At 33.7% G+C, this 19,990-nt stretch overlaps 5 protein-coding genes across 6 annotated transcripts; 3 read left to right on the top strand and 2 right to left on the bottom strand.

The window, feature by feature from the left end:
- Window positions 1-191: 191 nt before the first annotated feature.
- LOC138347246 (B3 domain-containing protein At2g31720-like) lies at window positions 192-731 on the bottom strand. The gene has a single exon (XM_069295054.1). It carries the CDS (start codon window positions 729-731, stop codon window positions 192-194), a length of 540 nt encoding a protein of 179 aa, XP_069151155.1.
- Window positions 732-3,482: 2,751 nt separating this feature from the next.
- On the bottom strand, window positions 3,483-4,028 carry LOC104645458 (putative B3 domain-containing protein At4g03160). The gene has a single exon (XM_010317154.3). It carries the CDS (start codon window positions 4,026-4,028, stop codon window positions 3,483-3,485), a length of 546 nt encoding a protein of 181 aa, XP_010315456.1.
- Window positions 4,029-4,752: 724 nt separating this feature from the next.
- LOC101248338 (probable F-box protein At3g61730) lies at window positions 4,753-8,896 on the top strand. 2 transcript variants are annotated; one of them, XM_010328739.4, is made up of 8 exons: window positions 4,753-5,106; window positions 6,808-7,007; window positions 7,109-7,153; window positions 7,274-7,438; window positions 7,514-7,561; window positions 7,816-7,986; window positions 8,291-8,398; window positions 8,488-8,896. In XM_010328739.4, exons 1-8 carry the CDS (start codon window positions 5,018-5,020, stop codon window positions 8,568-8,570), a joined length of 909 nt encoding a protein of 302 aa, XP_010327041.1. In that variant the 5' UTR covers window positions 4,753-5,017; the 3' UTR covers window positions 8,571-8,896. The 2 variants fall into 2 exon arrangements, with proteins under 2 accessions (XP_010327041.1, XP_069144331.1); XM_069288230.1 differs by having other exon boundaries at window positions 4,905-5,106; window positions 7,816-7,944; window positions 8,488-8,710.
- A 65-nt stretch (window positions 8,897-8,961) lies between these two features.
- Window positions 8,962-11,228, top strand: LOC101248054 (putative RING-H2 finger protein ATL21A). Its single transcript, XM_004231172.5, has 2 exons — window positions 8,962-9,832; window positions 10,566-11,228. The coding sequence occupies exons 1-2, from the start codon at window positions 9,139-9,141 to the stop codon at window positions 10,988-10,990; spliced, it is 1,119 nt and encodes a 372-aa protein (XP_004231220.1). The 5' UTR covers window positions 8,962-9,138; the 3' UTR covers window positions 10,991-11,228.
- Window positions 11,229-11,895: 667 nt separating this feature from the next.
- On the top strand, window positions 11,896-14,103 carry LOC104645457 (putative RING-H2 finger protein ATL21A). Its single transcript, XM_010317153.4, has 2 exons — window positions 11,896-12,618; window positions 13,619-14,103. The coding sequence occupies exons 1-2, from the start codon at window positions 12,015-12,017 to the stop codon at window positions 14,038-14,040; spliced, it is 1,026 nt and encodes a 341-aa protein (XP_010315455.2). The 5' UTR covers window positions 11,896-12,014; the 3' UTR covers window positions 14,041-14,103.
- The last annotated feature ends 5,887 nt before the right edge of the window (window positions 14,104-19,990 follow it).

Genomic DNA, 19,990 nt, shown 5'->3' with positions numbered 1-19,990 from the left:
AATTCATATCAAATTTCAAAGAGTAAGAGGTAGAATGTAATTAAAAAATTTGAGTATTATGATTAGAATGGTTTGAACTTGCAAAAAAATAGAGTAAGATGTGGATGATATGAACAGAACAATTAGATGAAAATAAAATATTATAAAAAGAAAATCCCTTGGAGGTAATGATATTTACAGCAAAACAAGGTTTATTGTTTAGGCTTGGGAATGATATTTACAGCAAAACAAGGCTTATTATTAAAGCTTCTGTAGTGCCAGAGGCTGAGTAAATCTCCTTTATGTAGTTGGTTATTTTCGACAAGTTTATTCCATCCTCTGTTAAACACAAGTCTCTTCAAGCTCTTCCATTCAGTAAACTTCATGTTATGTAAATCACCTTTCGGATCCATTACGCTAATGTCAATGCCTTTATCATCATCACTTTGTATCTTTTCTCTCTCCGACTCAGTCATGTGTTGGAGCAAGTTTGTGGCGCACTCAGCTGGAATAAGGAATCGGCTCAAGCTCGAGTTGGTGTCCGAATTCTCCAAGTATTTCCGGCCCATGTGAACCGGTTCACTCCCTCGGACAGACTCAATATTCAAACGCAAGCTTGGTGGAAGCAAATCTGGCATATTCATAACTCTATCGTCGCGCTGCTGCACGTTATTATTGTTCAATGGCGAAAACTGTACTCCAAATAACCTCAAGACTGTGATGTTATTGCCAAATAGTCTTATTGTAGTCATCATGCTGAAATTGATGTTGTATGCTTTGCATCTTGTTATTTACTACTACTATTTATAGAAGAGTTAATAAGCACAAATCTTACTTGAGTTTGGATTCGGAAAGTTTATGTTAAATTCTTACTTCTTTTAATAATTCGGTGAGCGTTTCGAATCCTAGTTATAGTTATAGTTAAACTGTACATTCCATTAACAGACTAATTGAACTGTCCTAATTCAACTCAAAAAGGAAATACACATGAAAAAATTTATTACATAAACAATATACATACTACTTTTCGAATACATGCGTTTTAATAAAAGTTTAAAAATAGCTACATTTTATTTTTTAGATCTATTTTTCTGTAGATTTATTTTTATATTATAAGGTACATAACAGATGATGTTCTTCTTATCGATTCTCATATTGAACTACTCAATTGAAAGTGTACATAAATCAAAGATATTTATTTGATTTTCATTTTTTTCTTTGGTAAATTAAAGATTAAACATAAAAAATATATATATTCAATATGTGAAGTCATATATATAATCACCTATTTAACTTACTCTCAACAATGATATTATTCATATCCTCGTAAACGATATACAATTTATTCAACCACACATGGTTCATATAATAATATTGTGTTATTATTAGATATATAGGAGTGGAATAGACTGTGAAAAGTTATGGGTAAAAAGTTAATATAAAAAACATCAATGATAGAAATAATTAATGTAACTAACAACATACATAATGCTATAACAAAAGAATGTAAAAGAGTGTGAAAAACATTTACAATAAGTAATAACTAATAGAATTCTAAAGTTATTAACTTATAAAGAATTTAAGTTTAATAGCAGAATGTCTTATTAATATTGCATGCATTTACTTAAAAATAAATAAAACTTCTAATTAATTTTATAGTTTATTTAAATGGTTGATTAGATTTTAATTTGAGAAAATTTTGCGATTAAGCAAATTTATACTACTTAATTACTCATCATAGCTATAGTTTGCTATAATTACCACTCACGACTAACATTATACATTAATTATTTGGGCGGACTTCGAATTTGTATAATTAACTATATTTGTATATGTATAATTTATCAAAATATACAAATACATATGTATAATATAAAATTACTTATTCAATATATATATATATATATATATATATAAAATTCACCTCTCTTCCACTCTCCTCCCTTTCTCAATTCGCCTCTCCTCCCTTTCACAATCTCGCTCCCCTTTCTCCTCTCTCTCCCAATCTCGCTTGCTTTGATACAAATGCATATGTATATAATATACAATTATCTAACCAATAGACATACAGAAGTTACCTCTCTCCCACTCTCTCATCCCTCTCTCAATCTCGCTCGCCTCTCTCCTCTCTCTCCCAATCTCGCTTGCCATATGTACAAATACATATATAAATATACAATTATCTAACTAATATACATATACAATTTACCTCTCTCCCACTTTTGTCCTCGCTCTCTTGCCTCTCTCCTTTCTCCTCTCTCTTCCAGTCTTCGCTCGCCTCTCTCCTCTCTCTCCCAATCTCGCTTGCCATATATACTATATAAATGTACAATTATCTAACCAATATACTATACAATTCACCTCTCTCCCACTTTTTCCCTCTCTCGCCTCTCTCCTCCCTATAACATGTAGTTACAAATTGTAATTATCAAACTATAACTATGGAGAGTAATTAGGCTATTTTTAGTGGCTATATGTGAAAGTTAGTATAGGGGCTAAATGGCAATTCAACATTGCATTCTAAAACTTCCCGTATATATGTTGCACATCTATTCCATTTTATTTAATATAAAATTTATTTTACCAAATTATCAATTTTTAAATGATTCACATATTTTCTTGTTTGCTATGACTTTTTTAAAAGTAAAGATGATGAAGAAATCAGAAAATTTAAAAACAACATATTTTGTAGTTGAATGATCTTATTAACTTGAGAATGCTTCCAAGACAGTAATACTTTAATTGAAATATAAATACCTCCCCAAATATATATCTATATATAATAAAAAAATATCTATCTCAATAAAATTAGCAATTAAATAGTAATAATAAAAAATTAATACATCCTTCAACCCAACATCATTATAAATCATATCAATTTTTTTTACTAAAATACATAAATATTTTTAAAAACAAGTAAATAAATAAAACAAACGAGAAGTGTTTGTAAATATAGTCATTATTATGTCGTGAGTATTCAATAAAGCAACTCGTGCTAATTTCCTGACTCATGTGAATTTAATAATTTTTAAAAAAATATTCAAAAGTATAAATCTGCATCACATAAGAAATTATTAAGAAAAACAAATGAATTTAGACTACTTCACATTAGCTTCAAATATTGTAACACTACATACTAATGTATATATTAAGCAAAAAAAGAAAACAATAGTCGAAGTTCCGAAATATATCTTCTTAGGATAAAATCAATTTACCTCAATTTTGTAGATTTTAAAAATTCAATAATTTAGAATTACCGTTAGACCTATAAAAAAGCAATAGCAAGTTGTGCAATTTTTTTATTATTATTTTCTTTTATAGATTTTTTTTTTTGTTTTAATGAAAATGAATAAAAATTTATATGAAGTGTAATATCCCATTGCAATAATTACTCTTCATCCAAGACATTTAAGACAAATGTAAGATTCATATTAGATGTCATATCATTTAGAATTACATCAAAAAAAGAAGATCAGTAAAAAGGTAAAAGACGAAAATGGTTACTAGTACCTAATGATATTTATAGCAAAACAAGGTTTATTATTAGGCATTCTGAAATGCCAGAACTCAAGTAAATCCCCTTTTTTAAATTGGTTCTCTCTAACAAGATTGTTCCATCCTCTGTTAAACACAAGTCTCCCCAAACTCTTCCATCCAGTAAACTTCATGTCATGTAAATTGCCCTTTGGATCAATTACACTCACGTTAATACCTCTATCATCTTTGTTTAGTACCTTTTCTCTCTCCAACTTACTCATGTAGTAGAGTAATTTCGAGTAGCACTCAACTGGAATTAAGAACCTGCTCAAGTTCGCGTTGATATCCGAGTTCTCCAAGTATTTCCAGCCCACGTAAACCGGTCTACTCCCATGGAATGACTCAATAGCTAAACACATACTTCGTGGAGGCAAATCTGACCTATTTATAAATCTATCGCTACTGTTGTTCGCTGGAGACTGGAAAATACGTGTTCCGAATAACATTATGCTCTTTTCCTCCTTCTTCTCTGAGACTTTGATGTCATTGCCAAATAGTCTTATTGTAGTCATTGTTCAATTCATGTCTAAACTTTGCATGATGTTACTACTATTTATAAAGGAATGACTTAATTAGGATGGTCTTCTTCTTTCTATTTCAGTTTGGATTAGGAAACTTTATGTTATGTTCTTACTTTTTTTTTTTTTTAACAATTCGGTGCGCGTTAGTTATAGTTAAACGGTACATACCATTAACGGACTAATAAAAGTTTCCTAATTCGCAACTCAGTAACAAACTTTTTTTTTTTTAAAAAAAATGCGCTTTCCGTAAATTTCCTAATTTGACACACAAAAAGGAAATTTACAGCAAGCACATATTTTAAAATGTTTATTACTTGCTGAAAAAGTACATCTGTAATAGTATTATATCTGAAACACATTATTTTTTTAATATATTCAATGAATAACGAACAAGTTTTATTGAACACTGACCTAAAGACGAAAAATAAATTGGAAGTATTGAGCTTTTGAATAATATTTTTTTTTTACTTAAATTAATTCTTCTAGGTTTTTTAAAAATGTAAATTGTTTATATAATTTCTAAAAATACGTTTTGAAATGCTGAGTTGTTCTTTTTCTTTTTATATGAAAAAATTGTTTAATTTGTTTGTCATATTTTGAATTGACATGATGTTAAAAGTTTAATATGATTTTTTATTTTTTTGAATCTTATAATGTTAAACTCAAAATGATAAGAAAAGTATACTTATAAACAAATTAGACTTGAATCTAACTTGTCCAAAAAATAATTTCATACGAGCTATATTGAAGGCACATTTAGGGACAAAATCTCTAACTATAAGGCTTCAGGCTCAGAGTCGCAAGCAGCAGAACGATTAACAGGCTGAGATCCGCTTTATGGGCCTTCTTTTCTTGGGCCCAGTGGATGTTCCCTGATGAAATGAAAGCCTCTGTAGTTTGAATCCAAGCATTGGCGCGCCTATAAATAGCTAACACGTCTTCAATTTGAACTTCGCATAGCCATTTCAAATCTTAGCACTATGGGGAAGCGTATGAGGAGAACAAGACCGCTCTGTAGCTGTGTATCTCCTCGATTGAAATTTCTCACTCCTCACTCTATCTTCTCCTGGTTCTCTCTCTCTCTCTCTGCATATTTGTACTTTAATCCATTGCAAAAGTATTTGAAATTGGTGTTTGGTTCTTTCTGATTCAGTTAAATGCAAACTAGAAACGAATTGAATTTTGAGCTAATGTTCAGATGCTATGCTTGTTCTGATTCTATGTAATGCGGCAATTGTCAAATTCTATTTGATTGTCATTTCGCAGTTCAATGCTCACTGATGCATAAATTTGAGTGAGAAGCGATATCTATTTGAATATTAGTGAAAAATTGATTGCTGAAATTACTCCTATAGTCGAATCTATTCTTTCGCGGTATCATGCATATTTTATGGTATCTAGAAGATATAAGTCGTCCGGATTGAAAAAATTTGGCTGAGTAGATGCTTTGTATTGAATTTGAGCTAAAATTCTCAGCTGCTCTGCTTATTGCAACTTGTCTTGTACAGAAAATTTTTGAATACGTTTATTGGTTGAACAGTTCAAGCTCTTCGATCCACAAATTTGAGTTACAAATCAATTCAATTACTAATATTGGCTAAATATTCCTAACTGATACATTATGCCTTCGAATCAATATGAAGGCGATCCGAAACAGTGTTAAAAGAAGTGTTATTAGACTCTCTCTGGCACTGCATCTATAGTGTGTATTTAGAAACTAAGTAATCTGATTGCTGAAACTTCTGGATTCAAGGGCTTTCTGCTTTCTATAAGAGTTTGAATGCTCTATTTTCTAGAATTTAAATGTGGCACAAATTGCATTTGAGCTAAATTTTAGCTGCTCTGCTTATTACATGTGTGTTAGTAACAACTGTCAAATGCATTTACTGATTATGTTTTGCAGTTCGATTCTCTCTGATCCACGAATTTGAGCAAAAAATGAATTCATCTTTGAATGTCAGCTAAGTAGATGATGTTAGTGAAATAATATTAAAATGCTCCTCACTAACAGATGATACTACATTTAAGAAGGCCACTGTACTGTATATTAGACACTTTGTGTTGCCGCACATTTTAATTTTATGTATCTATAGAAGAAAAGAAACAATCGTGGATACATTTGAAATCAACGCTTTCTGATTTCTCAATCAGTTCAATGCTCTATGTTCCATGGATTCAATAGTGAAGCACATTAATATCCTAGCTAAAATTCAGCTGCTCTGCATACTGAACTGCATGCTGTGCTGCAACTGTCAAATGCGTTTATTGGCTGAGGTTTTTCATTTGAATGCTCTTTGATCCACAAATTTTCTAGTACTCAATTCAAGTTCGAATATTATATGAGATCTGATAACTGATACTACACCATCTTTTCTATAAGAGGGTGAATAACTGTATTAAAAGTCCCATTCTCAACTCTTGTAAATGCAATTTTTAGCTTCAAATTCAAAGCTTTAATTAAATTGAGTTTACAAATATCCTGGTTGGTGATAAGCATAAGGTTGTGAATACAAGTTCAAGAGCATTGTTTTTGGCTGTCCTTCTTTCGACGTCACCTTAGTGTATGTAGTACTGCGAATAAAAATCAAACAGTTAGCTATATCACAGAAGCCAATGCTTTGAACTCTAGAATATCAGCTTCTTTGTTCAACTGACATCATATGCATGACCATGAACATAACTGAGATTATCTTTGTTGTGTATCTTATGGTAGTTATCAAGTTGGTTGTGAATGTTGAGACTGAATTTATGGCTATTTGAATACCATAAGGTACGAAGAGGACCTGTGGACAGAGATTGCTAAGTTCTTGGATGGAAGATCTTTGGTGATGCTTGCATCAACTAGCAAATGGTTCCATCGTATCATTATGGAGGACATCATATGGAAACATGCTTGCTTGCGAGACCTCCAGGTTCCTGACCCTGGAAAAGTAGCATTCAAATGGATCAACTTATATGCAGCAGCCTTTAGTAAGCAGTTTCTCTTTTTACATGAGTTTGCCAGTTTAAATCAGAAGTGACATTGAAAATATCTAGTTCTCTACTGTAACGAATAAATTTATTCGTTGCAGATGGATGTCATTCTTACAAGTTCCGCCAGCAGGATAAACATATTGGTATAACCCCTCCAGTTTTGCTTTATATGGTGAATTTTGGTATCAACACATTGCACTGAGGTGTTGACAATTTCTTTCAGTGGTTGCTGATACCTTTAAGTTGTTTGAACGAATGATCAGACTGGATGCGCATTGGAGCATTTTCCTTTGACTCGCAAAATGCACTCTTGACAGAGAATTTGATCCCTCCCTTGAAAGTCCTTAAGGAGAAGACAACAGAGAAGATGTTGGAGTCAAACGGGTGCTGTGTGGTCAGAAATGTCAAGAGTGGAATCTGGATTGCTGGTAAATTTCATGGCTGTGTAAAAGAATTTCTTATCAGCATTACTTTTTAATCCCTTTTGTTTATTGATCTTCCAGATTTGCAGCTTGTTCGTTGCCCAGTCTGTGACCTGAACACATGTGATGGTAAGCTGGTTGGGTTTTACATATTTTAGAAAGGAACAACAAGGTTACTGTACCTTCAGAAGCTTAATCAGTTAGGTTTTCTACTAATTGAACAGTGGACAGAAAATTGAACCGTTACCACTTTATGTTTGTGCAAATTAAACTATTCCACAATTACTCCTTTTAGGTTTAGTCCATACCCCAGATTGCTTTTCCTGCCTTTCCAAAGTTCTATAAAGATGACTAAAAATTTAATCATGTGTTATTCTATGCAGGAACAATGCAGGTATTAGATGCAAGACATATTGAACTGTTCCTAAGTGAAGGATACCAGGATGGAAGCTGGGATTATGAGTTGCTAGGTTCCCACAACGAGAAGAAGCAAGCTAATGGAGCCTCTGCTGGTATATTTGATATCAAACATCTCAAAGATCACTCAACTTCTGGTAACAGCTCAATTCACTGACATAGTTATAAGTTGCTGTTAGCTTTGCAATCCAGTCTAACACCATCATTTTCCAAAATCTAACTGCCAAAACATAGAAGCTTCATTCTGGCCCCTTCTTGGGTTCTTCATGAATCAGTACAACAAAACACCAACTTTTCAGTACGTAGATGATTCGTAGTCACGTGAATTATTGGAAATACAACTCCTGTTACTTTAGATCCTGATAATGAACAAAGGACCATAACTTATTCTTGATATGAGATTTAACTTTTTGTTGCTGTGTATTTGTAATGCATGTTCAGCTGTCCTTGATCTCAAGTCATGGGTAGGAAAGCCCAATGATTGGCAACCAAAAGCTATGATAACCTCTTATGCAGTAGCAGTTAATACAAACTTGCAAGAGAATGAAGGTATATTAACCCTGGTTTCTTCAATTTTTGTGAGCGACAAACTGTACTTCACCTCTCACTCATTACTTACTGTTATATTGTGGTGGCAGGTCTTCACGTAAAATTCCATGTCATGAAGTCCGGGAAGAATGGTGAAATTGTTTCAATCAGAATGTCAGAGCAGCTCCAGTGATTTTGTCAAAAACTAGCAAATATAATCTTACAACAACTGCCAAGTATAATCTTACTGTCTACAAATCAGAGTTCATTTTTCAGCAAATATTAGATATAACTCCATAAATACAACAATCAGCCCCTTATCAACAAGTTTCAAACGGGTTGTACTCCACCTAAAAAATGCATATTTTGTTAGTAGATGATTTTTGTTTGTAATATATTAGTTACTAGCCAAACTAGCTCAGGCAAAAATCACAACTTGCAGCCTGACTTTTCCTTGTGGCTTATGCTTTCTTGTCCTCTAATAGAAACCACTTAACAATAAATCAACTGATTTTTTTAGTATCCAATTGGTATGAATTTCCAATAGCAGTATTTAAAGGAAGTTGAGCTGTTAACATCCTCTTTATAAGTACATTGTATAAGTTGGCTTTTATAACATCTTTGTCGGGTCAAACTTATGACTTTTGAAACAGCTAATAAGTTAATGCATATTCTGTATGGTTTGAATCTTTGAGAATACTTGGCAAACCACTATTTCTGATGGGGGGTTTGTCCAAATCCTAATTGACTTTCTGAAATACATGGACATTCTGAAGTTCATCTCTTTCTCTTTTCTGCTCTGCTTAACTGTCTACGCAAGGTACGATTGCCCAGATTCCACTTGTGGGAATAACCACTTTGACATACGATTTCCTTTTGGAATAGAAGGGAGCCAGAACCTTCAGAACTGCAGTTATCCAGGTTTCAGTCTTATATGCAGCAACCAAGGTAGATCAATTCTAAGTCTTCCAGGTGCAGGAGATTACTATGTACGTGACATAGATTACCAAACCCAAGAAATACAACTCTATGATCCATCTGATTGCCTCCCAAAACGTCTGATGAATTTCAGCACTTCTTTTTCCCCTCCTTCACTTTTCAAAGCTGTTGCCTATCGGAACTATACTTTCTTGACTTGTTCAACCAATTCGGTTTTGTCTCGGTCAAATGCCATCAGTTGTCTAAGCAATTCCACTACTTCAACTTTAGCTACTACTTCTCCAAGTATTGCGAGCCAAATGATAAGTTTGTATAACTGTAGCATAATCAACAATTCATCCGTTCCTGCTTCATGGGCATTCCAATACCAATCAGATTTTTTAACAGACCTTATTACCGATCTTGTGTTAACATGGGATGAACCAAACTGCCAAGAGTGTGAAGTAAACCACGGTGTTTGTGGGTTCAAGAATGCCATTATCAGAGAAATTCAATGCTTTGATAGTCCTGTAACAGGTAAATATTTTCTCAATTATAGTCTCCTTTCGTTTTTCTCTTTTGTATTTGCATTCGAGTAGCTAACAGTAGAATCAATTATACAATTATGCCTCAATGATTGGGGTTGACAATCTGTCCTTGTAACTTTAGATTTGGACAAACTATATTTGGGAAATCATATAGGCGGATTTCAACAGTAGGTGAGAATAGTAAAAAATAATAATCAATATGGTTAAGGACTCATTGACTTTGATTTGTAGGAAGCTTTTGGAGTAAAGTTGGTTTTTAATGGATAATACGGAAATGACTATAATACTTATTTTGATGTTATCTTAATCTAGTATTACCTGTCTCACTGGGAATAAACATTTTTGTATTCGTCACAAATATTGGTAAGTGCATTTGGCAAATCTGAAAGGCCAATCTGCCCCTTATTTTAATACAGTAATCAAATGTCAATCCTTATGGAAAAGCTGACTTCTATTCCAGTAGTATTGTATTATTCAGCAACTAGCTGATTGATTGAGATCGTGCGAATGATATATGTCATTTTATCATTTCCGTATAGATTGTAACAATTCAATAAACTTATAGTTAATGAATTAGTGAAATAGTCCAATAACTTCATATATCACTCTAACACGGCTGAGACTGGTGTATGAGCAATTTAAGTTATATTAACAATAATAAATCTATAAGATAAAATATGACTATGTTTTTGCCTCAAAATTACCATGCTTTTCACTTGCAGGTAACAAAAGGCCGGTTCAACAAGTTCTCAAATTTATTGCGATAACCTTGCTTATTCCAGGCATGACATGTTTAATTGGTGTATCATGTTACTTCTGTTTGGAGTGTCGCCGATCCAGCCACACCTCCGTTGCAATCCAACGTATCATCATCGGAACAACAGTAGCACCACAACCGGCTACTGGCCTCGATGACTCGACAATTGAGTCCTACACAAAAGTAGTCCTAGGAGAGAGTGGGAGAGTTCCAGGGCCAAATCATGGGAGTTGTCCAATATGCCTTGCAGAGTACCACCCAAAAGAGATAGTGAAGTCCATACCTGAATGTGAACATTGCTTTCACGCTGAATGCGTTGATGAATGGTTAAAGATTAATGGTTCTTGTCCTGTTTGCAGAAACAATCCTTCTCCTGCTCGATTAACTTAGCTTCTTCTTAGCGCGTAGTTTGTTTTACACATTGCATTTTGAAATTTGTAAATCCCAATGTGAAGTTGTACATATGCTTATTGGGCGTAAATTAACATCATTGTGGTTCAGTAGAAGCTTAGCTGGTTCACCTTAGTCAAATACTTTGGTCACATGCCCTGTAAAGATTGAAGTTTTCAGATAAATTTTGTGAAAAATTTTCATTTGCCTCTCATTCATGGGCATTTGATAGTATCTACTACTACCTTTCTTTAATTTTGTGGTGATCTTTGTGAAAAAGATATACCTTGGTTATATTTTGTCTCATGAACAAGACTTCTATGATTGTCTATGAAAACCTACGATAACCCCTTATGCAGTAGTAGTCAATAAATTTGCAACAAATGAAGTCAAGAAAGAATGATGAAACTGTTAGCATCAGAACGTCTGAGCAACTTGTTAGGCAGAAAGTTATCGAATATCTGTACTGTTGCAAGCATGCAAGTACCTGATGGAATAGTTGGAGGTGCCCCAAATGGACTCGCGTACCACCATTAGAAAAACAAAATCAGTAAATACCAGATGATACTCTATAAATGACACAGTTGCTCCACTTTCAACAAGTTGGAAATTGGCTACTCCACCATGTTATACCTAGAAAATTCAAATAGAATGTACCCGAACCATTCTTGTTTTGCATTCACATATATTTAAGCGTCTTACTACTACTTGTTATAACTGAGTAATCTGTATCCTTTCAGCTTTATTCAGGCTCATACATGTCCTTATGTTGTTTTCACTTTTTGTTAACGTTTACCTGCACCAACATGTCCTCTTATACACTCCATTCAACTCTATAATTCAAGTTGGATTATATATATATGTTGTTTGAACAGGCTCTCATTATAACATCTTTGGCATGAACACCAACTCAAACTTTTGACTTTTGAAACAACTGCAGTTATAAATAAATGGAACTCTCTATGCCCCTTTGCTATTTCTAATATAATCAACCTGTCCATACCGAAAGTAATTCTTGAAACATATGGACAATTTGCTAGTCCTCTTTGTCTCTTTTCTTCTCTTTTCATCTATCTATGCAAAAAATGAATGCCCTGAGGTTTCCATTTGTGGAGATAATCCTTTTCAAATACGATTTCCTTTTGGATTAGAAAGTCCACAAAATCAGCTCTGTACATATAATCCTGGTTTCAATCTAATATGCAACAACGAAGGCAAAGCAATTCTAAATCTTCCAGGTGCAGGGTATTTCCATGTACGCGATATCAACTACCTCACACAACGAATACAACTCTACGATCCATATAATTGCCTTCCGGAACGGCTTACTAAGTTTGAACTTCATTCTTCTTCTGTCTTCAAGCCAGTTTACTATCGAGACTATATTTTCTTAACTTGTTCGACAGATACAATCAACCCTTATTTGAATGTTATTGGTTGCATGAGTAATTCTACTATCTCAACTTTGGCTACTTCTTACTTGAGTTTTGCTTCATCAACAATATTGAGTTCGTATAACTGCAAAGTAACAAGCACTGCGTCTCTTCCTGTTTCGTGGACTCGTAATGAAGAGGGAGCTTTCTCAAGTAAACTCAACGATGATCTCGTGTTAACATGGCTTGAAACAGGTACATATCTTTTTATTCATACCATTATCTTAACATAAAGCCAACAAAATTTTCAATGACGATTAAGGGATAATACCATATCGACCTGGTCACTGATAGCCTGAGCTGTGACAAAAACACAAGTATATTGGTAAAATATGGTTTCTGCACTAAATATAATTAAACTTTAAGGTTGTGCAAAATGTATGATTTAATAGTTTCTTAGGGTATATACACATTTTACCAAAGTTAACGAGTGTAGGTGCAGTCTCATCATTCAACGTGGGTTGGGTTCTGATGGCAATGAATACTTTCAAGATAGACAAGTACTGAAATAGAAAGAATAATGTCATTTATGCATTGATTTTGTGGAATGACAAGTATTAAGAAACATCTATTTTTAGTAAGGACGACATATAAATAGAAACAGAAGGAGTAATTGATTATATAATTAGAATTACCAGGTTATTAGATAAGAGTATTCAACGAAAGGTATTTATGTGGCTAAAGACTTGACTTTTATTGGGTCAAGATATTCTTAGGTAAGGAAAAAAGATAGCTTATGGATAATATAGAAATAATCTTGTACTAATTGTTACATATTGGTAGAATCACCTGTGAATAACCATTTGACCAAACTTATTAAAAAGTTCATAGTGAAATGTCAAGTTAGCCCTTGTTATATATTAATCCAATATCGTCAAACTTAATGGAAGAATAATTCAGAGATAAATTATATTTAAGTGTTTATGTATTAGTCGTGCATAAGATGATGTATATCATTCTATCACCTTAATGACATTAATAAATTCTGAATTAACGAAAGATTTGGAATATTGAGAATCTGATTAAAATTAATTTTAAGCTAAAAGGGTAAGGTTATGATCATTGACTGACACGTCAGTTTTTTTTGAAATGGCTTCAAACTTGTTCTTTTTTATTAAGCCTAGCATGGCGTATTAATTTAACAATATTAACATTATTTTGCCTTAACATTACTTTGATTAATTTTTGGTTGCAGATAGTTCAAAAGCTAAAAAAATTTTCCGAATAGTTGCACTATCGTTAGTGATACCTGCTCTCATGTGTTCATTGGTTTTGACATGTTACATCTGCTATAAGCAAAGCCAAGAGGCGGCTGCTCTCCCGAACACCGGGAGAGCAGCCGTGGTGCCACGACCGGAAATGATTATCGGTCTAGACGATTCGACGATCGAATCGTACGCAAAAGTTGTTCTAGGAGAAAGTAGGAGAATTCCAGGGCCAAATCATGGGATTTGTCCAATATGTTTGGCAGAGTATCATCCAAAAGAGACAGTAAGATGCATACCTGAATGTGAACATTGTTTTCATGCTGATTGCATTGATGAATGGTTAAAGATTAAGGGTATTTGTCCTGTTTGTAGAAGTAATCCTTCCCCTATTCATCTTAATTTTTCATAACACATTTCGAGTTTTGTCTGTATATTTATTTTATCTTTCAAATTATACTCTTGTTTCTTTTTGCTACATAGGCCGGTTTGGACATGATTTCAAATCAGGTAGATTTTTAAGTTGTAATAAGATATCAAAATAAATTAATAAGTTTAAGTTTTTTTTTTATAAGTATTTTCTCTATTTTAATTTGTTTTTTTGGATCTTGACACTATATGTAGTTTAAGAAAATAAATAATTTGAATATTGTGATTTTAAACTAAAGATATTTAAAATATATCAAATATCCAGAGACTCTTTAATCTTGTAGACATGCCATATGAAAAGTTGAAGAAAAAAAATTCGAAAAAGAAAAAGATTCTTAGTAAACAAACTAAAAATGAAATTAAGAAAACAAATTATACTGAAATATATGGTAGTAAATATTTGTGATTATATGTTATCACAAATTTATAAATACACTTAATTTAACAAAGATTCAACCTTTTGATCTAAATATACCTCCGTTTACCTTTTTGTCTCACTTCTAACAAACATCTCTTTAATTTGTTTTTTTTAATATTTATCATGCGCGTCATTCTATTATTGAATAAATAAAATCCCACCTCTAATAATTTTTTACATAATTTATTCGATACCTCTTCAAGACCACAAAAAATATTTTAAAGAAGATCTAGTAATTGTTGTATTTACTTTGGTCTTTTAATTAAAATTTGTTTTAGATAATTAATGTATTATAAAAAATACAAGTAACGCCCGATTATACGCAGTGTATATCTATTCTTCCCTTTTTAAAAAACAAAAATAAATGATAACTTATTTACTAATAAATCTTTGTGATAACTAATATCAAAGAGAGTTCCACAAGAAATTGTAATTAAAGATTAACTCAATTTTTTTCTAAAAAAAGATAGATACTTGTAGCCCGTAGGCATAAGAAAGTAGAAAAAGAGAGAAAAATTTAAAATGTACTATAGACAAAATAATATTATTATGATTATGGCATTATTAATTTGTTTATGAAATATTAAGTATTTTTATTATGTTTATAATCTTGATTAAATTAATTATTGTAGCCATTTATTTTTCTTTATGTCATATATCTTTAATCCAAATAAAAATTCATGGAAAATAGAGAAAAATCAAATAGACGTGAGCCAAAACCAAAAACCAAAAATAATTAATAATAAAATGCTACAATAAATACTAAACTACTAGATTTTTTTTATAATATTAAGATAAATTGATGTCTTGAAAAGGTATATTTTTTGACTTGGATAAAGTATGGGTAAAATTTTAGTTGAAATGAGTTTAATTTATTTATTTATTCGATAAAATATTTGACACATAAAAAATATTTTAATAAATAAATAAATAATAAGAAGGTTGTTAGTTTCAAGGGTATGACTTATGAGTGAACCAACTTATTAGTTCAATGGGTTTTTTTGTCCTTTTCTCAAATTAACAATAGTAATAACCCTTTTCTGAATCAACAATTTTTAAACTTATGGGTCTTTCGTAGTTGAATGTTGAAAAATCACTCTAACACCCCCTTCATGCTTGTTGACACCCAATTTTGACCCGCGTCGGTATGAGTTAGTTAGTTTTATAAACCTTGCGAAAATAAAATATATGTACATATATACATATATGTATATACATATATGTATATGTATATATGTATATCTTAAACCCATTCCTTTACCCATCAGCCCACTCTTATTCCCAGGCCCAAAAACCCCTCAACCCAACACTACTTAAATATCCCAGCCCACTTCTTCCCCATTCAGACGGCCCAAAACATTTAAATAAAAAATTTACCCTTCAACCCAGCCCCATACCCGCTCCGACCCAACACCTAATACCCGACCCGCGACCCCCTTCCCTTCTCTTCTTCCCCAGACCAACGCTCACCTAATTCCCAGAACAGGTGCAGACGCGAAAAAAAAATTCAGAACCCACGCGACCCCCACGCTCTCTCCCTCATCTCCCCACGCTCTCGCACTCTCGTCGCTCTCTCCTCTCCTTCCCTCTCTCCCGCGTCTCACGCCCACGCTCGCTCTCTCCTCTCCTCACCCTCTGGACAGAAGCCCAGAAACACAGACGCCATCTCCTGCAAAACCCCAACAACCCCACGTTCTTCCACTCTCCTTTTCGCTTGAACGAGACGCAACGACAGAGACCCATGCCCTGTCAAGCAGGTCTGTGAGACGTCGTAGTCGCCCTCGCCAAACGCAATGTTTGCCTTGTGGGGTTTGAAAAGGGATTTGAATTTTTCAATTCGAAGGGAGTCGAAGCCGGCCTAAAATGGAAGCCGAGCGTCCCTCTCTAAATACCCTCCATTTTCAGTCATCAAGGGGGCGATTTTAGTTGAAAAATCTTCAGAAAAAAAAAAGAGAACTCTGTTTCCGTCTGTTGTTGGAATTCCGAAATTTTGGGGGATTTTTTTTAGAACTTTTCTCTACCTTAAGGCTAGAAATCATCAATCATATACATTTACGTGTGAATACTTAAGAAAGAGACTTCAAGGAGATTGAAAGCCGCGATTCTGTTTCTTCTGTGTGTTGATTCGCCTTTGGAACCGTTTGGAGTTCATTTCGGTGGTGGAAGCTTGCTATCTCGCTCGTCGTTTCCGCTCGCTGCTTTCGAAAAGGTAAATACAGTTTATGCTTATGTTAATTTATCTCAGTTAAGCTTTGTTTAATTCATCGATTCGAGTTCAACTTTGGTTTGCTTCTACTGTAAATGTGTCCAGTATTGAGGTTTCTTGTTGATTGATGGGTTATGGATTTCATTGTGATTTGCATTTAAAGTATCGGATTCGATTTCTAGCGTCGATTTGCATTATGTCTCAAATGCCATTATGATGTTCCCTACTATATCATTGCTGTTATGTAAGCTTTGTTACCCTTCTGTTCATCATGGGTTATTGCCTTAGCACAAGGTTTCGTTGCCTGATAGAATACAAATTTTGGTTCAAGTCTTGTTTAAGTTTGTCTTTCTTTCTTCTTCTAAGAATTCCCTATGGAGCTATAATGTGTTTTTCCCTTTGGAATAGTTTGAGTTTCTAAGTGCGTAGGGGAGGGGTACACTTCGATTTGTGCTTCTTGAAATTGTATGGTTCGATCTTAATTTAGTTCTTATCTCGTTTCGTCTGAAATATGGTTTGTTGGTAGTTCAAATTCTAGTTGCCAAATAGTGTTGTACGTTTTGTCGTTTGCTTGGATTCATTCATGCTATCTCACTTTAAAATGGACCTTTTATCCCTCTAGTTCATAGTGCTATTCTCAGTGAGGTCCTCGGGTATGCATTTTATCGTTTGTGTTGGTAGCTATTCGACTAATTAATGGCCTTTGTATGCCTGAATTTAATGATCCATGTTCATTCACTGCATGCTTTAGTGATAAATTTGCTTAATGACAAACATGAGTTGCTATTGTTTAGGCTTAGTTTGCTTCCCTAGCTTTGATCAATTTTTTAGTTTGGGTTTCATTCGGCCTTCTCTAAAGTTATATGTGTTTCTTTTATTTGCGTTCCATTCAAAATACATCTGGTTTACGTCATCGTTCACATGTTAACTTACTTCTATTTTATCGCATGTGAAACTCCTCTCGAATCCTTATGGATTCTACTCCAACTCGTTGCATTCTCTCGTGGAGCCGCAAAGGCTCAAAACATATTCTTCGAGTCGTAGACCCCCTCAAGACTGGCGTACAGGTTGAACAAAAGAAGAGAGCTGCTGGAAATTAATTTACAGGTCGAAAAACCAGCAGCTTCAGTGCTGGAAAGCAAGTTTTGCAGATTTGAGAAGCTGTATACCAGCTGTATACATCCGTTATACACTGATATACAGTTTGAAATGTGCACAGGAGGCCTAATCCAAAATCTGGGTTGATGGAAGTGAAAATATGCTTCTGGAAAGGGACTTTAAACTCTCGAAGGTCGAAAAACAGGCTGATATACATCCTGTATACAGTGATATACAGAAACGCTATATTATGAATATGTGTAAAAAATGTGAATTGCAGGTTAACGTAGAGGGACGCCTATTCTAATTAAAATTCGGAATCAGGCAAACAATGCGGACGTAGGGTGCAGCCCGTATACATTAGTATACATTATCGGGCGACGATATACACTTGTTAAGTAAGTTTTAAAAATTGTACAGGTACAAATACGCAGGGCAATACAGGGAAAAGTAGCGGAAAATATATATTCAAATAGGTGCAGGGCTTGAGAGGTCCAAATGGGTCAAATATATGCTGTATACAGCATGTATACACTTGTGTATACTTTGTGATTCTTTTTTCAGGATTGGGCCAGGGCCCTTCAGCCCCTTTTTTATTAACAGGCCCAAAGGCCGTTTGTCTCTGCAGGTTTTTTTAAAAGGGCCCAAATCTAAGTAAATAGATTAGGACAGGTGGGCCAAAGCCCAATTGAATGAATTTGGGCAATCAAGCCCAAGTTCAAATATTTCTTTCTCTATTATTTATTTGTTTGAATTATTTAATATCTTGGTAGAATTTTAAAAAATCTCCTAAAGGGGTAGCCATTTTTCATTATTTAAATTTTTTTTTTTTTTTTTACTTACTTTTATCACAATTTAGTTTTCCTTAAATTAATTTCCTCAAAATATCTCCCTTTAGAAATAAATAAAAATAATAAGAATGAAATACAAAATATCAAAATGAATTTTCTCTTTACTTAGTTAAAAATTTTATTTTAAAAGTCATTTAGTCAAATCGCCGGTCAACCGCAAGTTAGCGGGCATCCCGAGGGCCTAACACCTTCTCGAGATGTACATTGAACTTCGAACCCTTTTCAATTGATTTTTAATCTGTTTTTTAAATCTTTTGAAGTTTTTTTTCTTGATTTTATCGAAAATCAAGTGGCGACTCCGACTTTGAAGGTCGATTTTTCTTAAACAATAAGATTAATTGATTTTTCGAAACCTAGTCAATTTTTCCATTTCGAAACCTAGTCAAAAAAAAAGGTTAATAATAATTTTTAAGTAAAACAGAAATGGCGACTCCGCTGGGGATTAATTAAGTTCTAACCATAAGATTTGACTGTTTGACTAACTGTTTTTGTTAAAACATTATTTGTACTGAATATGTTTAAATTTGTCATAAATTGTCGTTGCATTCATGGCATATTTCCAATATATATGTATAGTATATTAAAGGACGGTTTGCGGAACCGCAGCCGGACTTTTTTATACTCACCCTTTTTCGAAATTAGCGGCAATTTATTGGTTCGTCAGGCGTCCAATGGTTGTCGCGAGTTTCAGCCCAAATTGTCCGTTTGGGTTCCCGGTCCTTTCAAAAGCCACTCTTAGTCAACTAGCGTAGAGCCGAGCCAAAATCCCGAACGTAAGAGCATTTGAACTAAGACGACCCAACGCCCAAGGCGTGTTGGGCCCATTAGAAGCCCACCTTGTGTCTATTTGGCCTAAATTGCCAAAAACGGACAATCATGTTTATGTGTTTATTGAAGGATGTATATGCATTTTAAAAACGCTTTATTGTCCACGGGGTGGGGGGTTGACTAAATTTTGTTCGCTATTTTTGTAGGATGAACCCGGCACACAAACCTCTGAAAACAAGAATGGTTACTGTCCCTGACCCTTTCCTCAAAGTATGGTGGAAGTTCATGAACAACGAAGATAAAGGAATTGTTCAGAAACACATAGGTCATCTTCCGTCGTTGTTAGAGATGAATGCGTGGCCTGGCTTAATTGGAACGATGGTGAAATTCTGGGATAGCGAGAATATGGTTTTTCGATTCGGGGAAGTAGAGTTGACGCCAACTATAGAAGAAATTCTCATCAGTTATGAAAGTATCGCCATGTGCAACAAAAGGAAACGACATCCAGATACAGATCTCCTAAATCCTATAACATGGGATTTCGCCAAAATTAAAGAGATATTGTCATTGGTTAAAGCCGAGTGGATGGACA

Source organism: Solanum lycopersicum, chromosome 1 (assembly GCF_036512215.1).
Source record: "Solanum lycopersicum chromosome 1, SLM_r2.1".
In the NCBI taxonomy this organism is placed as follows: domain Eukaryota; kingdom Viridiplantae; phylum Streptophyta; class Magnoliopsida; order Solanales; family Solanaceae; genus Solanum; species Solanum lycopersicum.
Note: the sequence above shows the minus strand (reverse complement) of the source record. Positions and strands in the feature narration are given on the sequence as shown.